Source organism: Candida orthopsilosis (genome assembly GCF_000315875.1).
Source record: "Candida orthopsilosis Co 90-125, chromosome 2 draft sequence".
NCBI lineage: Eukaryota > Fungi > Ascomycota > Pichiomycetes > Serinales > Debaryomycetaceae > Lodderomyces > Lodderomyces orthopsilosis.
In genome coordinates, this window is record NC_018295.1 from 2058472 (window position 1) to 2081274 (window position 22803).

The 22803-nt window shown below is 38.6% G+C and overlaps 10 protein-coding genes across 10 annotated transcripts; 4 read left to right on the forward strand and 6 right to left on the reverse strand. All coding sequences in view use genetic code 12, as the record gives it.

The window, feature by feature from the left end:
* Positions 1-592: 592 nt before the first annotated feature.
* Positions 593-2524, forward strand: CORT_0B09850 (hypothetical protein; the record flags this gene model as incomplete). The annotated part of the gene is made up of 1 exon (XM_003868076.1): positions 593-2524. One exon carries the CDS (start codon positions 593-595, stop codon positions 2522-2524), a length of 1932 nt encoding a protein of 643 aa, XP_003868124.1.
* Positions 2525-3102: 578 nt separating this feature from the next.
* On the forward strand, positions 3103-4164 carry CORT_0B09860 (hypothetical protein; the record flags this gene model as incomplete). Its single annotated transcript, XM_003868077.1, has 1 exon — positions 3103-4164. The coding sequence occupies one exon, from the start codon at positions 3103-3105 to the stop codon at positions 4162-4164; it is 1062 nt and encodes a 353-aa protein (XP_003868125.1).
* Positions 4165-4291: 127 nt separating this feature from the next.
* Positions 4292-5749, forward strand: CORT_0B09870 (Coq6 protein; the record flags this gene model as incomplete). The annotated part of the gene is made up of 1 exon (XM_003868078.1): positions 4292-5749. One exon carries the CDS (start codon positions 4292-4294, stop codon positions 5747-5749), a length of 1458 nt encoding a protein of 485 aa, XP_003868126.1.
* Positions 5750-6441: 692 nt separating this feature from the next.
* CORT_0B09880 (Coq6 protein) lies at positions 6442-7278 on the reverse strand (the record flags this gene model as incomplete). The annotated part of the gene is made up of 1 exon (XM_003868079.1): positions 6442-7278. One exon carries the CDS (start codon positions 7276-7278, stop codon positions 6442-6444), a length of 837 nt encoding a protein of 278 aa, XP_003868127.1.
* Positions 7279-7661: 383 nt separating this feature from the next.
* On the forward strand, positions 7662-8756 carry CORT_0B09890 (Tgl2 protein; the record flags this gene model as incomplete). The annotated part of the gene is made up of 1 exon (XM_003868080.1): positions 7662-8756. The coding sequence occupies one exon, from the start codon at positions 7662-7664 to the stop codon at positions 8754-8756; it is 1095 nt and encodes a 364-aa protein (XP_003868128.1).
* Positions 8757-8796: 40 nt separating this feature from the next.
* Positions 8797-10239, reverse strand: CORT_0B09900 (hypothetical protein; the record flags this gene model as incomplete). The annotated part of the gene is made up of 1 exon (XM_003868081.1): positions 8797-10239. The coding sequence occupies one exon, from the start codon at positions 10237-10239 to the stop codon at positions 8797-8799; it is 1443 nt and encodes a 480-aa protein (XP_003868129.1).
* A 750-nt stretch (positions 10240-10989) lies between these two features.
* Positions 10990-14778, reverse strand: CORT_0B09910 (hypothetical protein; the record flags this gene model as incomplete). Its single annotated transcript, XM_003868082.1, has 1 exon — positions 10990-14778. One exon carries the CDS (start codon positions 14776-14778, stop codon positions 10990-10992), a length of 3789 nt encoding a protein of 1262 aa, XP_003868130.1.
* Positions 14779-14994: 216 nt separating this feature from the next.
* On the reverse strand, positions 14995-17784 carry CORT_0B09920 (hypothetical protein; the record flags this gene model as incomplete). The annotated part of the gene is made up of 1 exon (XM_003868083.1): positions 14995-17784. One exon carries the CDS (start codon positions 17782-17784, stop codon positions 14995-14997), a length of 2790 nt encoding a protein of 929 aa, XP_003868131.1.
* Positions 17785-18240: 456 nt separating this feature from the next.
* On the reverse strand, positions 18241-19611 carry CORT_0B09930 (Sps1 protein; the record flags this gene model as incomplete). Its single annotated transcript, XM_003868084.1, has 1 exon — positions 18241-19611. One exon carries the CDS (start codon positions 19609-19611, stop codon positions 18241-18243), a length of 1371 nt encoding a protein of 456 aa, XP_003868132.1.
* A 159-nt stretch (positions 19612-19770) lies between these two features.
* Positions 19771-22533, reverse strand: CORT_0B09940 (Age1 GTPase activator; the record flags this gene model as incomplete). The annotated part of the gene is made up of 1 exon (XM_003868085.1): positions 19771-22533. One exon carries the CDS (start codon positions 22531-22533, stop codon positions 19771-19773), a length of 2763 nt encoding a protein of 920 aa, XP_003868133.1.
* Positions 22534-22803: the final 270 nt, after the last annotated feature.

Genomic DNA, 22803 nt, shown 5'->3' on the forward strand with positions numbered 1-22803 from the left:
CGTCGGGTTTCAAACTTTCCAGTGCATATTTATCCATGTGTTTGGGATGTAATGGCTGTACATCGGACCCACATACGTAACCGATATATCGATATATCGACTTCATACCTAATATTATGTTTTATAGACTTACACAAATGAACTTCGCGTAGTTAGATAAGCTCTAGCGTTCTCGGTGAAATGAACTCAGTTAGAGAGCGAGTAGTGCTACTAATGCATGTTACCAAAAAGGAGAATCCTCGTGGTTGAGTTGGCCAAAACATTGAGCCACGCTGATGAGTTGAAATCATATGTTTTATTAAGCGGATGAATTTTATGCAGTACAGCAATCGAAATTCGTTTTTGTGTTTGTATGGATTCTTCTTTCTCTTCGGCACCTTAATTGCGCTGGAACGTGTAATCCTGTCAAAACCGGAAAAACAAACTCTGGACTACAGCCTCATCCGACGAAACTTTATTTAACTAAACTGAGAATCGTCGAGTTCAAGAGTAATATTGGAATAGAAAATAGAATACACCAAGGAGCTATTACTGTGGAATCTGTATCTATTTTGTAACTCAGTTCGATGAATAATACTTGCTAAATCAGAAAATGTTTACTCAACATTTGCATCTTGCATTATTTGACATAAAAGTCAAATCACATCATAAGAATTTGTACCTAATCAAGGGAAGTGAGTACGATGTTGAGAATTTATTGTTTGAGGGCAGCGTCAAGTTGTCGTTAAAGGAAGACATACATATCAAAAGGATTAAGTTGGGTCTTGTGGGGGAATTTTACTATGAATATTCTCTGAAGGAAACTCATGATCAATACTTGGATCGTTTGTGTGTGTTGAAAGTAAACTGGGATAATTTACTCACTGATGATGACGGAAAGATATCGTTTGGGAACTACGGCGATGGAACGATACCTTTGTACAAAATGAAAAAGGGAAGCACTAGCGATAAAAATTCAGTTTCAGGATCCGGAAGCAATTCAGGGGCATCTACTCCTAGACCACAATATGGAAGGACCAAGTCGACTCCAATGTTAAATTCATTTGGGGCTAAAGATTCCTCAAAAATCATTCAGATTCCCAAATCAGGCATCGATGGAACTCCATTCAAAGAATTAAAGGACGAGTCAGGCCATTCGTTCTTATTGCCTAAGGGAAATTATAGCTTACCATTCAAAGTTTACTTACCTGCCAATGTTTGTGAGACTGTTGAAGGGTTGCCTATAGGAACCTTGTTGTACAAGTTGCAATGTTCTATAGAAAGAGGAAGGTTTGAAAAGTCACATCAAACAAGCAAGCATGTCAGGATAGTTCGTACATTACATCCACGAAATATGAATTTGCTCGATTCTATTGATGTGGATAACACCTGGGTGGGCAAGCTTCAGTATTGCGTCAGCATGCCGAAGAAAGCTATCGCGATAGGCTCTACAGTTCCTATACATATCACAATAATTCCAATAGCTAAGGGTTTAAGTTTGAAGGCCATAAATGCTTGCATTGTCGAACATTATCACATTCAAGTCGGCAATCAAAGGTCACCCGAGTACGAAAGATTGTGCGGCAAACAGGAGCTCACAATCCCCAGTAATGCGGATTTGGAATATGATCGGTGGGTGATAAAGACACACTTTAAGGTTCCTGATCATTTGAGACAACTATCACAGAGTTGTGATGTAAAGAATAGTATGATTGTTGTGAAACATAGACTAAGAGTTGCTATTCAACTAAAGAACAAGGCAGGACATACAAGCGAATTAAGGGCAAATTTGCCTGTTTTTGTTTACTTGAGTGCCAATGTTGGGCATGTTGTCGGTAGACATTACGATATAGACAATCATCATGGAACATTCCAATTGGATTACAAGAAGGAGGATGTTTTATTTCACAAAAGGGACTCTGCACCAGCCACTCCAGCTGTGTCTGATGATGAGTATGAAGATGAATATAATACAGATGAGGAAACAGATAATGACTTGGATAGAGAAGAAAGTGCACCCCCACTTTATGAAAAGCATGTTTTCGATAAGATCTTTGATATGAACTTGCCCCAAACACCATTTGAACAACTCAGGTCACAAACTGGATCCCCAATTGGATCCACCAACAATTCAACAACTAATCTTGATGGGTACTTTGATATGCCAATACAGAAAGCATTTGACCTCAACAAGAAAAAGATGGCAAGAAAGAATAAAAGTGTCGATTTTTCTCACATTCCTTCATACAACGAGGCTATGGATGATGATGATGATGACGATAGTTATATTCAAGATGGATTTGCACCAAGCTATTCTGATGGTAGCGGCAGCGAAGATGCGAGATCGAGGTCAGGATCGTCAACCCCAAATAAAATTATGTCTAGTAGTAGACATAACATGAGTACAGGCCATTTGAAAATCCCTATGGGTAGCAAATCTGCATCACATTCGAGGTCTAATTCTGGTATCAGATTGGATAAATTGGGCTCCGATTTTGGGTCACCAAAATTGACCAACAAGTTGTTTAAAAGGAAAGAAAAGTGATTCTAGGGAGGTATGATGGAATGTAGAATAGAGGTATACTATAGAGTTATAAAATGTTTAATAGAGTTTATATAAACGATGCTAGAGTTTGAACAGCCTTTTTCTGCAGTTTTGGCTTGCAATTTTCGGCAAAAATTAAGGAAAGAAAACCTATTTCAAGTGGTCAAGCTCTTAGTACTCCTAAAACAAAAGTGAATATCGTAAAACTCTTGTATTTTGAAAATTCGCTCTCTGCTATACCCAGTGACTACATTTGCAACTAAAGTTAAATATCTTATTCCAAATGTAAAAGATGTCACAATTGTCAAATGTAACCATTTACACGACCGCTTTTGGTACAAATTTTCATTCATTACGACAAAGAAAAAACAGAATTACTAATGCTTTAACCCATTCTCCCCTCTAGGATCATTACCCTTCTGCGTTTATCACCCGTTGTCAATCATATTGAAACGGTCCTGCAGTGCGTTAAGTTCTTCATTACTTTTTCTCAAATACACATTTATTGTTCCGTTAGTTCGTGTTCACAATAAATCGCATCAACCGTAGAGGAAAGTTTGACAATATACTAATCATTTATGTCATCAATAGCACCTGCACAAGCCACATCAAAGTCTGACCAAGATGCTCAAGAGTATATTGGACCTAACTTGAATGTTACTTTAACCTGCCCCGAATGTAAAATTTTCCCACCTGATTTGATTGAAAGGTTCAGTGAAGGGGATATTGTGTGCGGGAGTTGTGGGCTAGTGTTGAGCGATAGAGTGGTTGACACCAGATCGGAATGGAGAACCTTTAGCAATGACGATCAGAACGGAGACGATCCATCTCGTGTTGGTGATGCAGGTAATCCATTGTTGGATACAGAAGATTTATCGACAATGATTTCTTATGTTCCTGATAATTCGAAAGCTGGGCGAGAGTTGAATAGAGCACAGTCCAAGTCATTGGTGGATAAGAAGGATAACGCTTTAGCGGCAGCTTATGCCAAGATCTCACAAATGTGTGATGGATACCAATTGCCCAAGATTGTTCAAGATGGGGCTAAGGAGGTTTACAAAATGGTGTACGATGAAAAGCGTTTACGGGGCAAATCACAAGAGTCAATAATGGCAGCGTCGATATTCATTGGTTGTCGTAAAGCCAAAGTTGCTCGTACATTTAAAGAGATTTGGGCGTTGACCAACGTACCTAAAAAGGAAATTGGCAAAGTGTTTCGAATTATGAATAACATTATACGTGAGAAGAATGAAGCAAACCCTCAATCTGCAGCATACTATAGTCAAGACAATATCCAAACTACTCAAACGTCAGCTGAAGATTTAATTAGAAGATTCTGTTCGCATCTTGGATTGAGCTCACAAGTTACAAATGGTGCTGAGTATATTGCAAGAAGAAGTAAGGACGTGGGTGTATTGGCTGGTAGATCTCCTACGACCATTGCTGCTACGGTTATATACATGGCGTCCATAGTTTTTGGAGTTGAATTACCACCATCAAAAATCTCTGACAAGACTGGGGTTAGTGATGGTACTATCAAGACTTCCTACAAGTATTTGTTTGAAGAAAAGGACAAGTTGATGGATCCCTATTGGATAGAGTCAGGAAAGGTCAGTTTAGAGAACTTTCCAAAGGCATAGTTAGTAGATTATATGTGTGTATTTGGAATGAGTTTTATTTGCGAGAAATATGATCTGACTTTTTTCTTTCATTTTTCATCTCTTTTCCTCGTAGTTCCAAAAAAATACCACTCCTTGATTCTGTAATATGAACTTCATTAGAACATTGGCCACTAGAACTGCGGCAAAGTTCCAGGATGTGGTGATAATAGGTGGTGGTCCCGCTGGGCTAACACTTATGTCAGCATTGAAAACGTCTCCGAAACTAAAACATTTACAATGCACTTTGATAGAGGGGCAGTCATTGGATTCGGTTCGAGAATTCGAGGTTAACCCACCAGAAAACTACACCAATAGAATAGTATCATTGACTCCAAAATCAATTGAGTTTATGCAGCACCGCATTGGAAACTGGGAGTATGCTCACCAAGATAGGGTTCGAGAATACGATGGAATTATTGCCTATGACTCGCAAGATGCTTCAGCACGAATCGAATTCGATATAACCTCAATTGGCAAAGACACGCTAGCAACAATGTGCGAAGTGATCAATATTCAGAGCTCACTATTGAGGAGGTTGGAGGAATTATCGGCACAACCGACAAGTGGTATTGAAATCTTGGATTCCACTAAAGTCACTGAAATTATTAATCCGTTAGAGGAGACACGAGACTTGGAGAACCATGATTTGAATCAACCCAATGTGGCGATAGGCAACCCCAATTTGGACTGGCCAATTGTGAAATTGTCGAATGGAGAATCCATACAAACGAGATTATTGATCGGTGCTGATGGATACAACTCCCCCGTTAGGAAGTATGCCCATATCGAATCCAGAGGCTGGCAGTACAATAGATTTGGAGTTGTTGCATGTATAAAGTTACAATATGAAGATTTCAGATCTGTTGGGTGGCAACGTTTCCTCACAACTGGTCCTTTAGCTATATTGCCATTAACAGAAGACAATGCCACTATTGTCTGGTCTTCTACTCCAGAACTAAGCAATATATTGTTGAAGGTCAATGAAGCAATCTTTCCTCACTTGGTAACTGCTGCAATGGTGTTGGAAGAGGTTGATTTAAACTACATTTATAGCGTATTGGAGGAAGATCCTAATGACTTTTCGGTATTGAAAGATATTGAATGGAGGTTGTCCAAGTTCGACTCCAGAACATTGGAAGAGAGCTATCCATTACCAGTGCTTGAACTTGTGCCTAACACTAGGGCCAAGTTTCCATTGAAGATGTCGCATGCTGATACCTATATTGCCCCAAGAGTGGCTTTGGTGGGTGACGCTGCTCACACGATACATCCCCTTGCAGGACAGGGATTAAATATGGGTCAATCTGATGTAGCTGCCTTGGTGGATGCTTTGGAACAAGGAGCTAGTAGAGGAATGGATTTGGGGTCAACATTGGTGTTGGAAGAATATAATGCAAACGCTTGGCCGGCAAATCATGCCATGTTGGGAGTATGCGACAAGTTACACAAGATATTTTCAACTGATTTTTACCCACTAGTCCTTGCCAGGGGTGCTGGTATGAAAGGATTGAACATGTTTGGTAGTGTCAAAGATCTTATGATGAAATTGGTGAGTGGTAGGTGAAAAAATGTAGAGTCAGACGAGAAGCGAGGAAAGATAGAGGTCACACTTCTTATGTCGGTATATATATCCAGGTTGAAAACGAAGAGAATATAACAATGTAACTATACACGTCTAGTTATTGAAAATGATATATTATTCATTCAACGTAACCAAGGATTTCGCATACCTGCTCTCAATAAGCACTATTTCAAAAAAGACTCATCTCTTTTTATCCATGGATGACCATATTGTCCAAAAGCTTAAAAAAGACAACATTTCCTTAATTTACACGGTTGTTTTGATGGTAAATGTCACAAACACTCTCGCCAATCTCTTTCAAGTTCATGTGGGTAGATTTAAAATGGAGGTTATCGTTTCATACAAAGCTTTGATTTCATTTGGTATTTTCATATTTACATAATATCATCCAGTTGTTCAAAGGCAGTGGTAAAATCCGTTAAATAAGGCATTCCACCAACCTACGAAACCCCCTAATAAGGTATCTAACCCCTCTTCGTACTCCTGATCGACTCTGTATTCACAGTTCTAATGAGTAATGCATCATGATCTATATATTTAATGTTTGCTGGAGTTCATACATTATGAGCCCTTTGGGGATAGCTAAAGTGTAGTTGCAAATTTATTGTTCGCTTAAATTGTGTCGAAAGCATTCTGAGGGTAAATTGCCACGTATAGTAATTGTTTTGGCTCAATTATAGCTCAGAATGTTTTATTGGTAATTCGTCAAATGCGTCACCCTGACAGTAACCTTTTGGACAGCTCATTTCTTCAAGTGTCTCTAATACCTCTCCATATGAGTCATAATCTTCGTTTCTTACAACCTTTATGCAAATATTCCATGACACGTCGTTTAAAAACGCTATTCGAAAAGCAGTTTTAAAAAGAAACTTGTCGACACTGTTGCTAGCCCATGTAGCTGCCTTGTCTATCTGTTCCTCGGCTTTCTGTGTATTACATCGTTTACCCCCAGTCATGCATGCCCCAAACATTCCTGTCCTACCAAGAGGAAGTGGTTTAGTCACCACTAAACATTCAGTGCCACGCTTATATTGGTTAACTTTGTGAGTGAGATGTGTCAGTGTGCGTCCGGAAAATGCATTAGACAAAAATAGGGTTATGACCTCACTTGCAACCCTTGCACCATACTTGATTGCAGACTTAAACATGCCCTGCTCTTCTTCTGAATCTTTTCTGTATTTACCATTCGCTTGCAAGTGATTATTAGCATGGTGTGTTCGTAATTCAAACACCGTCTCATTTTTATTCATTTCTAACATTTCTTCTATAGCTGATACTACTTGTTGTTTATACGTTTTCTTCGATGTGTGAGCATCACTAATATTGACATAATAACTCGGTGATTCGTTTGCATCATTGATGTGTTCACCGATAAATACCCTGTCGCCGGCATTTACTGTGATTGATCTATCGTATTTAGTATTAAACAATGCATTCGCATCCAAGACATATAATTGAGCAGATACACAGAATATGAGGGCAAAGAACATTAATAACCTATCAAAACCCATCTTTGTTGTGATCAATCCTCGGGTTTTGGGACAGTTACTTGATAAACCAAACTGTCTATAATTGCGACTGTAGTGTACATCTGGTGTGTAGCTTAAAAAAGCACAATTTCATCGACACATAAAAGTATATTCGTTGAAAACGCCCTGTGCAATGTAATCAATGACGTCTCATCCCTAGTGATTAAATTAATCGGACGAATGGTTACATACCAATCCTATTATTTTGGTTCTCCACTGTCGTGCATTTTCCGCCTTTCTCTTTGTGTTCGATTATTCTTCGCTATTTTTTTCTTTTAGCAACCAAAAATATTCACTGTAGTTTTTTTGTACCGAGTCCGAGGCTTTAGCCAAAGTGATTTCAATGCAGGGCACACCACTTTTCAATGAAACCATCCTTGAGGCATTTTTATAATGCGATTGGTCCATTGAGACAGCAGCAGTCTATAACAGCTAATTATAGGAAACTACGTGAACATTATGACGTACCGAAATATCCTATTGTTTTATGCCATGGTTTTTCTGGGTTCGATAAATTGACATTGCTAGCCAAACCAGATTTGGCCATTGGCGAAGCTGTGAGTTCTGCTAAAGAAGCAATGAAGGACAAGAATCAAAAGGCAGATGAAGCGAAGCGACTGATACTCGAATTGGAATATTGGGTGGGGATAAAAGAAGCATTGCAGAAGTTAGGATCAACCGTATTTATAGCAAAGGTTCCAGCCTTTGGTGACATTGAAAGTCGGGCCCGTAGTTTGGATAGGTTTATCACAAAACAATGCAAGATACTTAGAGAAAAGGAATCAAAGTCGACAATTTATACAAATGACGGACACAAGGATCATGACACTTTCAAAGAAGAAGGAAAGCCTATTAAAATTAATCTCATCAGTCATTCCATGGGGGGGTTGGACTCTCGGTACCTTATATCAAAAATTCACAGGAATAACAATATTTACAAAGTGGTGTCGCTTACAACCATTTCAACTCCGCATCATGGTTCCGAATGTGCTGATTTTCTAGTTGATCTTGTTGGTGAAAACCCATTATTGAAGCAGATTTGTCCCAGATCTGTATTTGAGCTTACAACTTCATCCATGGAAAAATTTAACAAAAACGTACCAGATGACCCGAATGTCCAGTATTTCTCCTTTGGTGCAAAATTCAATCCTCGTTGGTACAACTTGTTCAACATAACGTGGCAAATCATGAACTACGAAATCGGTAAAGAAAATCCAAAGGGCCAGAGCACCTCTACAAATGAATCCCATTATGCAAATGACGGCTTAGTAAGTGTTGATAGTGCCAAATGGGGGACTTATATTGGCACGCTAGACCAAGTGGATCATTTGGACCTCATAAACTGGACCAATAGAGCACGCAGTTTTTATGACAAGATCATGTGGGCACAAGACCCGCTTTTCGATCCAATTGCTTTGTATTTGGACATTGCGGACAAATTGGCGAAGAGAGGACTTTAGTAAAGTATTTATTTCATAAAAGGTTTAGATATATATACCCTCATTCGTTTATTGTAATTGCTTTGATAATCAGAAACTCATCCATACCCCAGTGACTGTTGAATCGGCCAACCCCACTGGATTTAACTCCTCCATGGGGTACGGTTGTTTCGTCTGAAATTGTCGGGGCGTTTATATGGATACCCCCGATTTCCAATTTCTTTGCAATGTCTAGAGCCTTGACGATGTTGCTGGACCAAACAGAACCTTTCAAACCATAATCGTGATCATTGACTTCCGCAATAACGTGCTCGACATTACTGAATTTGTGTAAAGTGAAAACTGGTCCAAATGACTCCTGTGTGTAAATGGACATCAGAGAGTCTGCACCTTCCAAAATCACGGGCTCGATAACGTTCGACTTCAATATAGCATTCTTGTCAAATTTACCGTAAACCAATTTTGCACCCTTTTTTAGAGCATCCTCCACTAAATCCACCACCTTGTCTCGGCCTAGTACATCTCTTTGGCTCAATTGATGATCCTTATCTTTCGAAAATTCATTTGCAACTTCAATCAATTTAGACTTGAGCTTATCATATATCAGCTCATCAACAAATACTTTATCAGTACTCATACAAATCTGCCCTCTATGGGCCCAGGCGCCGAATAAAATAGCACTAGCTGCTTTATCTAAGTTAGCATCTGACAAAACGATTGACAAGTTCTTCCCTCCCAATTCCAACAAATATGGGACCAAGTATTTGCCACACTTTTCTGCGATCTTTCTTCCTACCATTGTTGAACCAGTGAAGTTCACCTTCTTGATTGCACCAGTCTTCAACACCTCATCGATAAAGGCTGGATTATCTTCCGGCTTGATGTGAACTAACTGCAATGCTTTAGGTGGTACACCTGCGTCAAGAAAACACTTCACCAAGAGATAGCTGGACCTTGGGGATTTCTCGCTTGATTTGTGGACCACCGAACACCCAGCAGAAAGTGGAGCCAAGATAGACCTCCCTGCTAAAATTACAGGAGCATTCCATGGTGATATAGCTAACACAGGGCCAATTGGCTGTTTGAGGGTTAATGCCAAATCATTGTGGGGAGATTGCACTATGCTTCCAGGTGATCGAGATAATAAGCTTGTATACTCTTGAAGTTGACCTATAGTTCCATCCACATTGAAATCAGAAAACCACTCGGGGCCACCTATTTCTAAATGACTTTCGATGAACTCTTTTCTCCTTTCTTTCAAAAGTTCTTGAGCTCTGTTGAATATCTTGAATTTTTCTTCAGTGGGAATTGAAGACCATTCACGAAAACCTTGCTTTGTATTGGATACTAATTTGTTGATAGATTCAGCGGATACGGGGAATGGCGAGAAGAGATACAATGGTTCATTTGATGTATCAGTAACCGCAACTTCACTACTTTCACCGTGACAGCTCTTCCCACCTACGATTGATGGGTAAACCTTGTGCGCTTGTCCCTTCTCCATTGTTCAATGTAATGTAAACTCTCTTCTAGAATTGAAAAAAATGGATTTTCTATCTTTTGCAAAAGTTGTGACTGGATAATGAAGGTTTAATTTATAGAATTGTAAAAGAGCTCATCGTGAGATCTCCTCTTTGCGTGTGGTGCAGGCGAACTGATTTGCTTAACCGGCTTTTTCTTGCATACGACATTTACTCGTAAGGTGAACACAAAACCAAAATTTAACTGCTCTGTGCCGGAATTGCGAGTATCGATCAAAGAGTCACTGAACATAAAGCCACTCAAAACAGCGGGAAATGGTAGAAAGCCACCAGTTGTCCTATAGGTGCTGACAGAAAGCTAGAAAGGGATCAAGGGCTTTAGTAAAGCTTTGTTGGTCACTTTCATCTACTAAAACTCAAAATTTGTAGCAAAATGCGAAGCATAGTTTGAAATTACGGAATTACCCAAATGAAAACTAAATCCGATTACTAATTGTATATGATCACCCTCAATATTTAGGCTAAAATATTTTCCCAGTTGTTTGCCAGTGGCTACGCATTATTATGTAATCTATTCGGAGTTAGAGCGTTTGTCACTCAGAGTGCAATTTCAATCACCATTTAAAGATTTTTCTTCACATTTGGTCACAACAAAAACTAACTCGAATCTACAATTTTTGATCTCATTCATGCTGCAAACTAGTCAGAAACAATCAAAAAATTCATCACATATTCATTCGTTACTCAAATTTGCGATGTTTTTCTTGTTGCAGTTATAACAACTCGCTTAATACCTTCCTGCAATTATTACAGTAGCTGACAACTTCATCTACCCCTTCTATCAACTCTCGATTTTGCTGAGAATTGCCACCAAACCCATTTGCTTTTTTCCTCTTCTTGTTAGCTTTTACTCCAGAAGTGACATATTCTTGCATGGAATCGCACCTGTCAAGCTCATTTACCAACCAATTCGTAAACTCTCTTTGTGCAATTTCTTTTTCCTTGTTCTGCAAAAGCCTCAATTCTACCAACAAATTGTACCGCTCTATACCAATTGCTCTAAATTCAGACCGCAATTTATTGTGTATTTCCTGAACATCACTCTTTCTTGGAATTTCATTATTGTCAAACAATTTTGATAAATTCTGGTAATTGTATGTGAACGACTCATTCTCAAAAAGTTGAAAAGGTTTACTACTTGAAATTGTCGAGTTTAATGCACTCATTCGAGTCTTGAATTCGTCTATCACATCTTGCGAATAGACAGCTCTTTGCAACATCAAGGGGTTTTGTTTCACAAAGTCTTGGGCCAAAGAATTGCCCTTGTGTACTGTCCAATAAGTTACACTTGTTTTGCCTAACAAGAATATATTGGAACACATTAAGGCAATTATCATCACGAGGTAAATTTGGTTGGACTTGAGACTCCTAATTGTGATCCGTATGAGCTGGATAGCCAAAGAAATCAACCCAATTATCAAATCTTTGCAAAATGAATAAACCCTATGCACTAGCAAATTCCAACAATCGTCTATGCCAAGTTTTATAACTGGAATTTCTGTGGGAACTTCCTCGGTTTCTGGATCGCTTGTATGACTCAATTTCCCATACAAGTAAATTGCTTTCACAATCTGCCCGTGTGTTCCTATGGCTTTGACTGAACTCCGTAATTTGTGATTAATTTTCGACACTTGATCTAAAGCTATGCTTCTAACAACCTGCTTAATGAGCGGATTCCAAAAGGAGTTGTATTCAAAAATAGTCTGCGAGTAGAAGTAAACCTTTGTGCGTTTCCCAGCTACACCAACCACGACGTACTTCCCCAAGGTGGTAAACGGTGAACCGAAGCAAAAATCAAAATGTGAAAGCTTGTTGGTAAAGACGTAATACGCGTTATCTTCCATCCTTTCAATTACCTGTGCATATTTCAATAGCTTCTTTTTTCCATTTAGCAAAACTGGCTTTACTCCTTCTCGATATAAATTATTCCCATTCTTGTTGTCAATTCTCCACGGCTTCTTCACCTCAAACCCAAATTTAAGAGTTGCGGTTTCTCTATTGAATATGTCCGAATCGTCACCTAGTAAAGCATGAAATATAGCCTTTGGAGGTAACGAGTATGTCCTTTCACCCACCAAATAAAATTGCGGGGTAAAATCGATTTGGTATGAGGTTGTCTTGCCCGTTTTGTTGGGAGAGATCGAAGCAGTATCTCCGCCTATCAACAACCTATTGTTTATCAAAGCTTTGTTCGACAAGTTTCTTGTCAACTTGTTAATCTCTTGAATTATCTTCCTATCAAGTTCCTCTTGGTGAATACTTGCTTCAATTTCCCTGAATTTTGTCAACACTTCTTCAAGATTCTTGGGATTGTCGCTAACGACATTATCAATGAGATAAAGGAATTTCCTCTGTATCATTTTTGCATCTTCCATGAACAACTTTAATTTTATAGTCCCATCCACAGTGTAAACTTTCAAGGTGTCAAAGTCCGATTGACTTCCAACTTCAATGGACACACACTCACCAATATATGCTTTATACAATGCAACAAATCCCAGAGCCTGCATATAGAAATAAATGTGATGTGTAGTCAAAAAGGATCGACCGCTTAACTCCTGTTTTGAATTGGGGGCCCAAATGCAGCAAAAAGACATGATACAGTATTCGCCGGCTTCTACTACGTTCTCAAATAATGCCCGCATTTGAATGTCAAATGTAATCAATTCTCTTGGGTAAAACTGAGGATAGGGAACCGCTGAGCCCTTGTATTTATCTTGATAATCTATCATTGACTGATCTTTCGAAATTCGTTGTGATGGAAAAGCATCAGTGTGGTCAATTGCCCCATGAAGATAATAAAGCCCCCAATTGACAGACCCCCACACATTTGCTGTCAATGCTTGAGGAATGTCAATGGCCCTAAAGCTGGTACAGTACGCAACGAAGGATTCTTTAGTTCTATCAGTCATAAATGGTGGGTGTACACGAGGCATATCCGCATACAAATCAACTCCATACATTTTACCAAATTTGTCTACGTTGCGCAACATTGAGCTGGATACTATTGCCTGTCCACTTGAGTTTACCACCTTTGTACTAGATAATTCCAGATCCATGGTCGTATTTTCAGTGGATGCAAATTCTACAAATATTGGTGGGAATCTAGTGGAGGCGACCCTGAATAAATCGTCGTCTGGTGGCAATGCAGAAATGCGGTCCTTTTCATTCTCAAACACCTTCAACCATGACTTTAGTTCAATAAGCGATTCGGCCTGCAATGTGACCGTAATTTCACTCGTTTTCAAGTCAAAACAAAATCTTCGGTCTTCGTTTGGTGCGTAACGCATATTGCAAAGAAAAATACCAATCTTATCACTTTCCTGTACCGAGATTTGGGACGGACTCAACAAGTACATACCAAAAACCCCATTTTTGATGAAACACCATCTCCTCACCCAAATTGGCTTAGCACTTTTCTCCGTCCACGTTTTCATAAACAAATAGCCATGCTTTTCAATGGCTGGTTCGTTTATGTCTTGTAAAGATTTGTAGCTTATGGTAGATACTTTATAATCATTGGCATTCAAAGAAGGTTGAAATTGGGTATTCGACCCATCCTCAACTTGCTTGCGCGCTAGTAACATATCATTTTTGAGCTCATTTGATGCAGTGGCGATTGAATTGCTCCACCCTTGCACTCTCTGAATCTGTTCATAATGCCTCCTTAATGGATCACCAGGTTCATTTGATGCAAAAACAGCATATTTTTTTTCCCAGAGACTGGTAACTAGTGACACGAGTAGTTTATCCAAAATCGCACTCATATTTTGCAATTCACAGACAACATCAAGCGATATATGTAAATACTCTTTGCGTACTTGGTACAATTGTTTGGCATCTTCCATAACCATCACTGCATCTTTTGACTTTGATGAACTTGCAAATACATTCATATATCTGTCATACTTTCTTTGACTCATTTCAAATTTTCGACGCAACTCTCGGTACCTGACCACATTCGTGATTCGAAACTGAGTCAATTCATTCAAAATTGAAGGATTGATATTCAAAGCAAACAAGCTTTTTCCCCAAATTTGTTTTAATCCTGCTAAGGTTGCTTGTAGGGCCTGGGAGCTGTATTCTTGATCAATGAATCCATCTTGTAAAAAGCTTGGAAATAGGTACTCCAAAAACGAGTCACAAAAGGTTTCTACTTCCTTGATGTATCTTGGCATCTTCTTTAAGGATGAGCTTATGGCTACTAACCATTGCTCTATATTCATCAATTGGACATCCAAATGGTTTATGGATGCACGAAAGCTGGGACTATCCAACGCAGCTTCCTTGAAATTTACTGAAATTAACTTGAATTGTCTCAATATTTGGTGCTTAGGCTTTTGCTTCATCTTCACAGACTTGTTTTGTTGCGTTGGCTGTGGTAGTTTCTTTTGTTGAGAAGAGTCTCGTGACAACAATTTTTTAGCGTTGAATGGCAATCCATTTGATGATGCTTGGGTTGTAAATGCCGACCCCTGTGGCAGCTGTTGGGTGCTTCCCATATTATGTTCAATTGGTTTTGATTGATGTCTACTGGTTGTCAAGTAAGTCTTCTATAAATAGAATAATATTGTCGGTGCGAAAAATCGCCAATTTCACGGAGTTAGCGAAAAGATAGCGCAAATTACCTGCTATAAACACATCGTTCGTTTTCACCAAAAAATGTACTGATTAAATGCAAAAATTATAAATATTAATATATAGCTACATGTTGTCCTCTATTTCTTTGGTTTGTACATGACAGGTTCATTCAAAGGAAATGTGTGAATTCCCTTTCCTTGATTGGTGGGTTTTATTTGTGCTCGCGTAATTTTAGCATCTTTTGATGGATCATAACCTAATATTGGTCCAAACGTAATTTCTTTCGCCTTGTTTTCTTTGTCGTTGTGTGTTTGTGATGGTTGAGGGCGTAGGTGCTGTTTTAGCTGACACCTTGTTGCATTTGTATTCAGTACTAAGTTATTGTTGTGTGGTTGCACAGATTGAAAAGACAGCATAGATTGCGTTGGTACACTTTGATAATGAACTGTAAATGGTACGCTCGGAGGATTGCCAATCAACGGAACAGAAGTGTTACCGAGACTTGGATGCAGAAATTGAAGAGGCACTTGTGGGATCTGCTGGGGGTGAAATTGAAATTGCTGTTGGGGATATGACGCTTGTACTTGTGGCTGTGCCGGCTTGCCTATATGAGCACCCCCTTGTGCTGGTGGTTGGTACATATTATTGATCACATTGGACTGCTGGACTCCTAAACTCAGTCGCATATCTCCTGTGTCTGTATTCCCGGCATTATTATTGACGTTGGAATGAATCTCGGGGCTCGAATTGAGGGTGCTTTGTGACTGCTCGCGGTATGTTGCAAATGGATCCATCATTTGTTGCGAAGGTGGTACTTCGTGGGCATACTTGAACCTGCTCTGCCTTTGTAGTTCCTCCAAAGTGTTTCGATTGAGTTTGTTCACAACACTAGAGTTGTAAACAGGGGCTGTCATTGGTCCAGATAGAATGCTATGGTTATGATTTGCCCTATTGATATCGATTTTAAGTTTGCTTGGTGTCTCTTTGTTTCTCATTGATGGTGGGGGGGTACTTGATAGTCTACAAGGTGGAGACGAACCGGCAACGACTGTCTCATTATCGTCGGATTCATGGCTCGTTTGAATGCTATGTGGGTCCACAATTTTAACCACAGTTTCACCCTTTGTACCACACATGTGGAAATCATGAACCAAATATGCATGAATATGGGATTTCTCCAAGTCCAATTTTGAATTTGATTCGTCAACGTTGTTGTAGATAAGTTGCACAATCTTGAGATCTTCATCTGAGCTTATTGAGGAACCATTAATTAAATAATTGATGAACCCTGCAAAAAATGTCTTGACGAAAGGAATTTTTAATGTATACAATTTCGAATCCTCGTTACGGTATCCATTGATTATATCAACCACCAGGAGTAACTTTTTGCCGCTTTTATAAACCTCAAGGGAGCTATACCAAGCAAGCATTGGTTGTAAATTATTTCCTTCGCAATATACATCTATCGTCATAATGGATTCAAAGCCAGACGGATTTAGATTAGTCGCATTGGTGAAATGGGGGGACCACGATTGTGACAATGGTGTAGACGTTGCTAAATTTCTCACGTGCAAATTCAAGTCATGTTTAAGTAACCACACAGGTGTATTTCGCAGGCTAAATGTGCCAACGATTGATAGGTCTAACTTTTCAAGATTTTTGTTGTCATTATTTATCTGCTTTCCAAGCTGGGTAAATATAATAGTCTGCCTCTGGTCATGAAAACACATTTTAAAATCTTTTGGCGTGAGCTTATAAGATGTCTTTGTATCAAAAACTTCATCCAAGGGAGATGAAGTTAACAATATATTCAATTCTTGATCGATCAATGCATCTGTGTGTGCTGACTCTGGTAGATGTTGACCATTAACTAATTCTTCTAACGGGGTTCGTATCAATTCCTCAAGTTCACTCGTTGAAGCATTGGTTTGTGGTGTCTTTGTCTCTTTTGCCAATCTTCCTGCCTTACTTAGTCTGAAAATACGTGAAGATATCTGCTTTGAAGTTCTTAGGATTCCAGTTCTATTAAAAATCATTCTAGAGATAACTTTATTCTGAGATGTCTTTTTTAGAATTGATAATTCATTAGCTGCATCACTCAGTTTGAATTTGTGGTATTTATGGAAAGATTTTATTAATACACCATCCAACTCAAGACTCCAAACTTCGCTCGCTGACGAAGAGGTCGTTGAGTGTGCATTGCTTAATCTCCTCATAGATACTGGTGAGTCCATAGTAGAATCTATTCTAGCAGCTATTCTGTTGTTTGGTGTGTCAGCAATGTTGCTTAACTTTCTTCTCTTGACTGAACTTTCGATGCGAGCAATCGATGATCCGTCTCTCTTAGAGGCTGCTTGTGTGGGAGCACTTGGGATCAGCTTTACTTGTGGTTGTTTAGTTTTGTGTTCAAGTATGGCAGGAGTTTGAAATATCTTGGAATCGCCTTCTTCGAGACTAAACTTGCCCATGTCTAAGTCGCTCTCGTGTATTGACGTAAGATTTGATTGATTCTGTTGGGTTACATTTAACGATGACCACACGTCATCCTCCTCTTCATTCTCATCTTTCTTGTCCTGATTATCCTCGGAGTTAAGTTCACTATTTTGATGTCCAGCATCGGCGGTTTGTGAAATTGAATTTAGTGAGGCAAGAAATTTGAAATGATCTTTGCTTGCCAGTGGTGTGCTGTTCTTAATGCTGTCTGCCGCTTTTGCAGGAGTGAAAAACCTCGTCGGTGAAATTCCATTTGGTGTGTTGAAATTAAACGTTGGTGAAAAGCTAAGTCCAAATGGAAACAAAGGAGTAGACAATCGATTCAACCCATGTGGAATATTCGATGTATTATTGTGAGCCGACCTGGTTCGCGGCGTTTCTGGTGGTGCTGGTTCCAACATTATTGGAGGTGGATTTGACATGTTGTTGGACATACTATTGTCAATATTGTTCTCTGTTGATTTATTTTTGAAGTTAGTTTGATATGTTCAGGAAGTTTAAATCAGCTTTGTCGTTACAGCTGTGTGAGCAATTTGTTCATATATACAAAGATCTATGTCAAAAGCTACACCTCTTGAATGTTCCTTTTGATGTTAGAATATTTGTGAACTATAATAGATCAATTTCTTCTTTTATCGTGTCTTACTAAAAAACACGCAAATTTAACTCGCCTTAACAAATTTTATTTTGTTCCTTTTTTGGTTGTTTTTGTGATTAATGCAGCAACATGAAATCGTACATTACGCGTTTTCTCACGCGAGAATCACATATACAAAATACCTCTTGCCTCCTTTGACAGTGGACGTCAACGGCAATACCAAAAAGATATTTAGATTTAGCTAATAACGTATTTATCTATATAGTTTCATAGAGTCAGCAACAGCAGCAACTCATTTCCTAAGCGCACGCTCAATCTCTTCAACCAAGGCGTTACTCAATCCAGGATGCTTCAATTCAAAATGGTTCATTGCATTAATAACTCGTTCAACCCCGCGTCGGGTTTCTTCATCTCTGCCCCTTGCAAGGACATGATGCAAGCTATGAAACAATATCGCGCCTTTTTCCGTTTGCTGGGGAGTAATTACTTCTGAATTGATCACATTCAAAGATATCACATTCGAGTACACGCTATCGTCACCTGTAACTTCAACTGATCCACTTTCAGTCTCCGCAACCTTTGATGAGTCTGGGGTCATATTGTTTAGCTGCATCTGTAGTGTTTGAGTGAATTCCCACTCTATTTCAGGTTTAACTTCAATTTCAGAAACTTCGTGATCAATGTTTTCAATCAAATCACAATTTAGCTTGTGTCGAGAATTTGAATAAGGTTTCTGTTTAATGTATGCATTTTTCTTGATGATCATTCTCATCAACTCTTGTCTTATATTCCCTTGTAGTTGAGTTATAAAACCATGTTGTAAAAGCGTAGCACAATTTGGTCTTTGTTCAGGGTTTGAGGTGACACACAAATTAACAAATTCTTTAATGTTATCACTGTAATGGCCCTTTAATTGTGGCGGTTTCTTCTTGGGAATATCAAACAACACCTTCATTGGGTCATATTCCGCCAATGGTGGCGCACCGGTAACCAACTCAATAACAGTGATTCCTGTTGACCATATATCGGCTTTGTAGTCGTATCCGTCATCCTTCTTGACTCCTCTTCTTGATCCGCCTCTTGTAATCACTTCTGGCGCCATCCAAAACGGAGTACCAACAAAAGTGTTTCTCTTTTTCTTGGACAACGTGATTTCCGTGCTAACACCAAAATCTCCAATTTTCACCTGACCATCGTCTGTGAGCAAAATGTTAGCTGCTTTGATATCACGATGGACCTTGTGTTCTCCATGTAAATATGACAATCCTATCAACACCTTCTTTATAATATATCCCACAACGTTCTCGGGAATCTTCTTTTGAAACTTGATCAAGTCCGAGCATGAACCACCGCCACAATACTCCATAACAATAAACACATTGACTCCATGTGTGAAACTTTCATAGTACTTAACAACATTTGCATGTCTCAACTTGTTTAAAAATTGAATCTCCCTAACTGTTTGCTTTATATCATCACCAGAGTCATCCATATTAATCACTTTGATTGCCACAAACTCAATCTTTCTGGCCGTCAAATTAGTAGCTCGGTAAACATCACCAAAATTTCCTCTTCCTATGATCCTCAAATTGCCATATTTGCAGGATGATTGGGGGGACAGAATTTGCTTGCTATCCCTTCTTGACAGCATATAACCAACCATTTGATAAGACTCGACAAGTTGCGTTTTGGTAGATTGTAGAATACCAAAAAATTTAAAAACAGTCTATCATGTATGTATATTTGTATTTGTGGTAATTTGTTTTTTGTCCTTACTGGAAAAAGTGGATGTCAAAAAAGTGCACAAAATCAAATTCAACTTCTAAGAAGAGCCATTCAAAATGACACTTTTATGTCTCCAATAATCACAAGCCTCCTCAGATAAGCCAACACTGGTATCCGCAACTTTAACTCCTCCAAAATTGGTACAGCCATTCAACACTAAAAGTTCAGAAAGAATGAAACATTTCTGTTTGGCATTATCGGTATCAACCTCAATAAATTTTCGTAAACTGTACTCAAATATGGAAACCACTGTGTTTTCATTGTGATTTGAAGATTTAATTTGAATGTTCAGGTTTACATCAGCACCACATAATATTGCTTTTATTTCACCTTGTACTTGAATTTGTTGTATCGATTTGATCAACAAGTTATTCACATCTGGCAACACCGCTGAATATTTTTTCTTAACATACTTGTTTCGAATAAAGTGCAATCTAGTTTCATGATCAGTACCCGCGTGAATACGAGGAGCTGTTAAATTCTCTTCCATAAATGCATTAATCTGACGATTATTGACAAACCTTAATAACATCTCAGTTTCCTTTGAAAAATTATCTAGAGTCAATGATCTGACTTTGCTAATGTGTGATCCTATATTACGGTGACACGAAGCACAATTCACGCACATGCAAATTAACGAATTAATCGAAACCCATTCCACCAGCTCTGTCAGTTTGCAATCAACACACATATCATTATCACTATCGGGTATTGATCTTACAAAGTTCAAGTACGAATTCTCGGAAAAGGGGTCTTTGGAGACGATAGATACTGGCGAGACACTTTTGTCGTAGCTATTACCAGGAACAACTGGTTTTGTAGTAAAATCTGTTAACACTTTGCCCAAGTTCTTTTTTCCTTTTTTGTGCGTAGTACCGAACCTCTGCTCCAATCGCTTCGTATCGACTAGCTGACCAGCATTATGGAGTGCCCTAACCCATTTATTCCTATCATCATTGTCAAAAGCTTGAAAGACATGTTTTGCTCCTGACGAAGTCAAAATCTCAAAGCAGTATTGTCTCTTGTAGTGATTCACAGCTTTCACACTAGACAATGCTATTTCAATTGGGTCACTTATCGGCGACTTTCCTTTACGCCAATCTGAATACTCTGTCAACTGTCCATCTTTAAGAACAACCCATTCTTTATGCCAGCCTGAATTCTTTTGACCACTGAGGGCAAAAAGAATACCTGATATATCTGAATCACTGGAGTGGGACTCACTTGGTGGATGAACATCGGAAAATATTAGGTCAAAATTCTCCTTTGTGACCACAAACTCGTCAATATTCCTGTCATTGGAGTCAGTAGAGTTTTTTGAGCCAGAATAACTTAGATTATTGTTTCGTATCAAGGTAGTCAACTCCTCATTGGATTGGCAAGCTTCAATCTTCTGTCTTAATTGGTATTTTTCACTGTTGAATCTAGTCAATGCAAACAAATAGATTTGGTAGTTGGTTTCAATTAGGTCAAAGTTCGCGCTATCTGAAAACATTTTGAAATTTAGCAACTTTGGATGCGATTCGTTGTAAGGTAAGTTTACAAATTTAAAAAGTCTTTCTGCTAAATTGTTGGCATATTGGTTGTTGGTGACTTTGCTGAGCTGGTTTAAATAGTCAAACTTTGATAATTCGAACTTTTTTCTTTTGGACAATAGTTTGGAATCTGGTCTCTCTTTCTCGTTCGCTAGATACTTATTCATCCACGCATAGTATTCCTTGGAGTCTGCTTCAAATTGTTTTTTCATTTGTAGTAGTTCAGATTGGCTCGTCGTTTCTAGTTGGGGTAAAGGTATATTGTCCATAATCTTGGTGAGAGCCTTATTGTCACAAACCAGATCAAAGAAGAAGTTGATGTTTTTCTCAAATGGGTCAAATAAACGAAGAAAGGTGTGTTGAAACTCTCGTTTAAATCCAAATGCATCAACAAGATGTGAGTTTAAGCTTATTATACGGTTGATTCCCTCTATTATTTTCGTTTTGGAACTAGTTAATCGTCGAACGCTTGACTCCAAAACTCGGAAGTCCTCTATTAAAGTCAAGTAGTGTCCACGCATTTTGGGAACAGACTCCTCTAAGCTGCTTAAATGTTTTCTGAATTCTGGGCCGTCTTCGATACTGAAACAAAACTCTCGCCTAAAATCACCCAAACTGTAACTTTTGGGTTCATGCTTTACCTCAAAAGATTTTGTCTTATTTTCCCTGCTTTCTTCAGGAATAGTCTTGTCTATCCATACACTAAAATGTAGAAGGTAATTGTATTCGTCCGAATTGGGATCATGGTCCCATAGGGATACAGAAACCCTCTTATCATTCATTGTCTTTGAGTCAAAAGAATCATTGATTATTAACTTTTGAAACTCAGGTACGCCGTCTTCGATTGGTAAACTTTTGCACAATAATTTTGAAACATCAACAGTTGACCCAATTGCATCACTCGCTAGTTCACGCATTGCAGATACATTTTCAACTCCCGTGGATTTAACTATCAACAAATTCCTGTCGCGAAACCCCGAGGTCGGTTTAATTGATACATGAAGCTTAAACTTGTTAAACTTGGAATCAACCTTTATAAGCAATGGGAAGCTATATTTGTCGTCTCCGTCGACATTTTCAATGTAGCTGGTGGGATCTTTACCCTTCGAACCCTGATGACAGATCTCTCCCACCAGCTTATTTTCCAGAAGAGAAATCCTTATAGTCTCTGAATCATCCTGATTGGTGAAAAACAATTTATTAAGCAGAACATTTGTATGTGGGATCTGATAATAGGGAAATGAGATCTTGGAAAGGTAGTCCATTTGAACAATTGTGAATGACTGGTAAAGTTTGTTTATTCCTTGTTTCTTTATATAGAAAGTGTTTGTTTTGTATTACTTTTGAATATTTTTTTTTCTTGGTGTTTTGTTACATAACTACTTTACATACACAGTTACATAATACATCAATCAATACAAAACAAAAAGAAGTTTAATCTAAGACAATGAGAAATATCGAAAATACCAAAAACCAAAACATTTGAACTCCGCTTTTGTTTTATATATATATATATCCCCACTACAAAACACCCT